At 55.8% G+C, this 4204-nt stretch overlaps 1 protein-coding gene across 2 annotated transcripts; it reads right to left on the bottom strand.

Moving 5' to 3' along the window:
* Positions 1–3757, bottom strand: NEUROD1 (neuronal differentiation 1). Of its 2 annotated transcripts, none has more exons than XM_064161716.1 (2): positions 3592–3757; positions 1–2490 (listed from the first exon to the last, which is right to left on the bottom strand). In XM_064161716.1, the coding sequence occupies exon 2, from the start codon at positions 2479–2481 to the stop codon at positions 1399–1401; it is 1083 nt and encodes a 360-aa protein (XP_064017786.1). In that variant the 5' UTR covers positions 2482–2490; positions 3592–3757; the 3' UTR covers positions 1–1398. The 2 variants fall into 2 exon arrangements, with proteins under 2 accessions (XP_064017786.1, XP_064017794.1); XM_064161724.1 differs by having other exon boundaries at positions 3525–3611.
* Positions 3758–4204: the final 447 nt, after the last annotated feature.

The following is a 4204-nucleotide window of genomic DNA, read 5'->3' as shown; positions in this document are numbered from 1 at the left end:
TTCTTTTTGTAGTCCAATTTTATTCTACAAATAATAAGTGTTGCACCTTTCATGAGCTATCCAAATAAACCGATAATCCCATAGGAATTACTTACACTAAGAAAAAAAATATAATCACGTTTAAGGAGAAATGCAACATTCGACCAAATGTTCAATACTATGTTGCTGCCAAAAGGATGGATGTTTTTCTAAAATCCCAGTGTGCATTACACCATAATATACAGGATTACAAACAAAATTACAGTACAGATTGATTCCAGTTGAACCAGCGTTACATTTCAAACAGCACTTATTCTGGACTGCATTGTACATGCAATAGCTATTGTTCTAATTACGGATTAAATGGTTTGAATTTGTTTCAAGCTACTGTACTAATCGACTACAATAGGTATATAGCCCGACTTTAACAACCTGATTAGTTTTAGGTTCCGATTTATAAGATGAGCATATGACAACCACGGATTGTGTGAACGTGTATAAAATCATGCATTTATATCACCTGGAAACATTAACATCTTCAAGTTCTCTTCAAAAAAATCACAGAATGCCAAAGGGTTCAAAGACTAAAAAGAAACAGTGCAAATTGTATGTGATCGTCAAGCAGCTTTCGATTTAAAAAGGGTGTTGGCATTTGCTTATAATCTTTATATACAAGTTTGTGCAAGTAATGTGTTGAATTGATATGTTTAAATAGAAAATAAGTCTTTTATTCTTATATCTTCTCAAGACCTAGGGGATCTGGTTGTTGTTGCAGGGGAGGAAACAAGCAAAACAAAACAAACAAACCAACAAAAAAAGGATACTTTTATGGGAAAGAAATTGCCTGGATTGTGCAGGGTTGTTTTTTTTCCGTCAACTATTTGAAAGGAATGAAGTGCTAAGGCAACATAACTTCTCTAAGCACTTTTCTGCTGGTTTAAATTAGTTAAATTATTTTGTATAAATTAGATATAATTCTACCTTTCCAATATGTATAAAAATTGATGAAGCTGCATGGTTTAAAATAGGAAATTCACGTTATAAAAAGTCATTAAAAATTCTGTACAAAATCACAACAAAATAATTCAGCATGGGAAAGGTAACAAGTAGTAAAACGTTGGTTGAAAAATAGAGATTTCATATATATTTTGTAATTGGCCCATCGCTAGTTTAAAAATTGCATAGATCCTAATTATTGCTTGTGATTTTTGTCATCCCGATCAGGTAATTGACGCGATCCTAGTGCCCCCACCCCAGATTTACAGCGTCGCTCCGAGGAGCGGAAGCAAGACAGCCGGTGAGCGGGGACGCGGCGCCCGCAAGGCAGCGGCGGGACTCGCCGGGCTGCCCCTTGTAAACAAGGCGGTGGCCGCCGGCGAGTGGCGGGGGCTCGGCTCTCCCCCCGCAACGGGGGTAGGCTTAGTCGTGGAAGATGGCGTTAAGCTGAGCGCTGAGGACCCGCTCGTGGTGGGGGTGCCCCTCGTAGGGCGCCAGGCCGTCGACCGGGATCTCGCAGCGTGAGGCGGTAGCCGGGAAGATGGCGGCGTGAGCGGGCGCGGCGGCCAGCGCGGCGGCGGCGGCGGCGGGGTAGTGCATGGTGAAGGCGTAACTCTTGTCGAAGTCGGCGGCCGGCTCGTGCTTGAAGGAGAAGTTTCCGTTGACGCTGAGGGGCGGGCTGAGCGGCCCGTCGAAGGCGGGGCTGGCGCCCTCGGCCAGGCCGCTGTCGAAGAAGGGCTCGAGCGCGGCGCCGTAGGCGTGCGGCGGCTTGAGGTGGAAGAGATGGGAGCTGTCCATGGTGCCGTAGGGAGGGCTAGGGAGCCCCGGCGACTGGTAGGGGTAGGGGTGGGCCGGGAAAGGCGCGCCCGCCGCCGCCACGTGGGGCGGCACCTCCGGGCTCTGCTCAGGGAGGAAAGTCCGCGGGTTGAGCTGCAGGCAGCCGGCCACCAGGTTGGTGGTAGGCTGTGACAGACCCTTGCAGAGGGTCTGCACGAAGGAGACCAGGTCAGGGCTCTTGCCCGAGCGCAGGATCTCGGAGAGCGCCCAGATGTAGTTCTTGGCCAGGCGCAGAGTCTCGATCTTGGAGAGTTTTTGCGTCTTAGAGTAGCAGGGGACCACCTTCCGCAGGTTGTCCAGGGCTGCGTTCAGGCCATGCATGCGGTTGCGCTCCCGGGCGTTGGCCTTCATGCGCCGCAGCTTGAACCGTTCCATGCGCGCCTTGGTCATCTTCTTCTTTTTGGGGCCCCGCCTCTTGGGCTTCTGGTCATCGTCATCCTCCTCCTCTTCTTCTTCCTCCTCTTCATCCAAGTCGTCCTCTTCGTCTTCCTCCTCACCGTTCCGCAGTGAGTCCTCCTCGGCCTCGCCATGCAGACCCTCCAGATCCTCTTCCTTCTTGTCCACCTCGTGCTCCTCGTCCTGAGAGCTGAGGCACTCGTCCGTCCAGCTCGGGGGGCCCTGGGGCTGGGGCTCGCCCATCAGCCCACTCTCGCTGTACGACTTGGTCATGGTGAGCCTCTGCGTCGCGGAGGAGACAGAAAAGAGCCAGATCAGCACCCAAAACAGCGGTCGTGACCCTGCGAACGCCCCTCCCAGCGACCCCTCCCACGGGAAGCCCCTGCTTCCCCCTCCGTGCCAGTGCAAACTTTTAATTGTCTCGGCGGTCCTGCCTTGTAATTAAGATGACATATGTTCAAATGCCATTATGTAACTCGCTGATATTAACGGGGAATATAAGCAGATTACATGTGCGGCACAACGCGGGCAGGCCAAACTGTTTGTCTAAAAAAATCCCAAAACGCTTTTGTCACATCGGGGAGGGGACACACAAGACACAGGGACGGATGGTCGCCCGCGACGCTTGTCCCCGCCGCTCTCCGCGACTCCCATCCCTGCCGCACCGCCCGACGGGCGCCGTGGCACCTGCTCCCGCAACTGCTCAACCGCTCTCCGGCAAACCAACTCCGATCCCGACAGAACTATCGCTGGGTGCCCGCGGCGAGCGGCGGCGCTGTGAGGTCCCCGCTCACGGTAACAGGTGCAGGACTGGCCCCAGCTTTCTATCCGTCACTCCCTCCGACGCGGACGGGCATCGTCCCACCGCTTCCGGAGAGGGGCCTTTCTTGAGGGTTTGTGACCATACCCCAGTCGCACCTGGCACACCGGCGAGGAACAATGCCCCCCCCCCCCCACACACACACTCCCCGCCTGCAAGGGCACAGCCTGTGAAGAGACCGTGGCGATCGTCCCCCGCGGAAGAGGGCCAGCTTGAAGTTAAGGGGTGCATAGCTGGAAGCAAATACACACGTAGAAAAGTTGTATAAAGCTGAATGTACACATATGTATTTATGTGTGTACGGACGCACATACACATCCACGTATATATGCATACACACTAATACATGCGTGCGGGTATGGACGAACACAGGTGTGTGTACCCTCCGCTGCCTGTACAAACGGGCAGGAACAACTGCCAGTTCCCGCGACCGTAAAGCGACAATACAAACCGAAGCACGTCCCATCCATCCCGACCCCACAAGCTCCACTCCTACCCCGACAGCCGCTGTCAGCCCCGGTCGCGCGGCGGGGACGGGGAGAAAGAAGCCGTTTTCCCGTTACCTCCGTTGCTCAGCCTCTCCTGCGCGGTGACGGGCTCATAACCCCGGCGCAGCTCTCCGTGCGAGGGCACCGCGCGTATGTTTTTTTTTCCCGAGGTTGCACAGTGCCGGGCTCCCCCGTTATATAGCGGGACGAGGATGCGCGGCGGGGGGCCGGCACCGGGACCTGGCTACCGCGGCGACCGACACCGCCCCACGCGCCTGCGGCCCGCCCCGCGCCCCGCCCCGCCCGGCGGCACGCGCCATATGGCCGCCCACGTCAAGCGCGGCGTCGCTTCCCCCCACACGTGACGCCCCTGATTTGTATGCGGCCGCGCGCCCGCCCGTTGAGCCGCCACGCCCTCTGTGGCCCGCCGGGCTCCGCCATCTGTCACCGGGCGGCCCCCCGGCGGCGGCTGGCCCGGTGAGCCGCAGAGCTCCGCGCCTCGCCCGCCCGCCCCGCGGCCGCTGCGGAGCCGGCTGCCTCGACCCATGGAGATGCATTGTTCCTATTGTTCCGGGGTGCCCTCGCCGCCACCCTCTTAGCAGCACCTAACCGTCACCTCCGACCCCTAGAGCCTTGCTGTCCCCCACTCCGCCTCCATCGCCACAGATATCCCCTGCCCCCACTGTGG

The sequence above is a fragment of the Pogoniulus pusillus genome, chromosome 2 (assembly GCF_015220805.1).
Source record: "Pogoniulus pusillus isolate bPogPus1 chromosome 2, bPogPus1.pri, whole genome shotgun sequence".
NCBI lineage: Eukaryota > Metazoa > Chordata > Aves > Piciformes > Lybiidae > Pogoniulus > Pogoniulus pusillus.
This window is presented reverse-complemented; position numbering and strand designations above follow the sequence as displayed.

Bases quoted from the DNA above. Each gene is read 5' to 3' on its own strand.
- NEUROD1 (XM_064161716.1), bottom strand. From the start codon at position 2,481: ATGACCAAGTCGTACAGCGAGAGTGGGCTGATGGGCGAGCCCCAGCCC.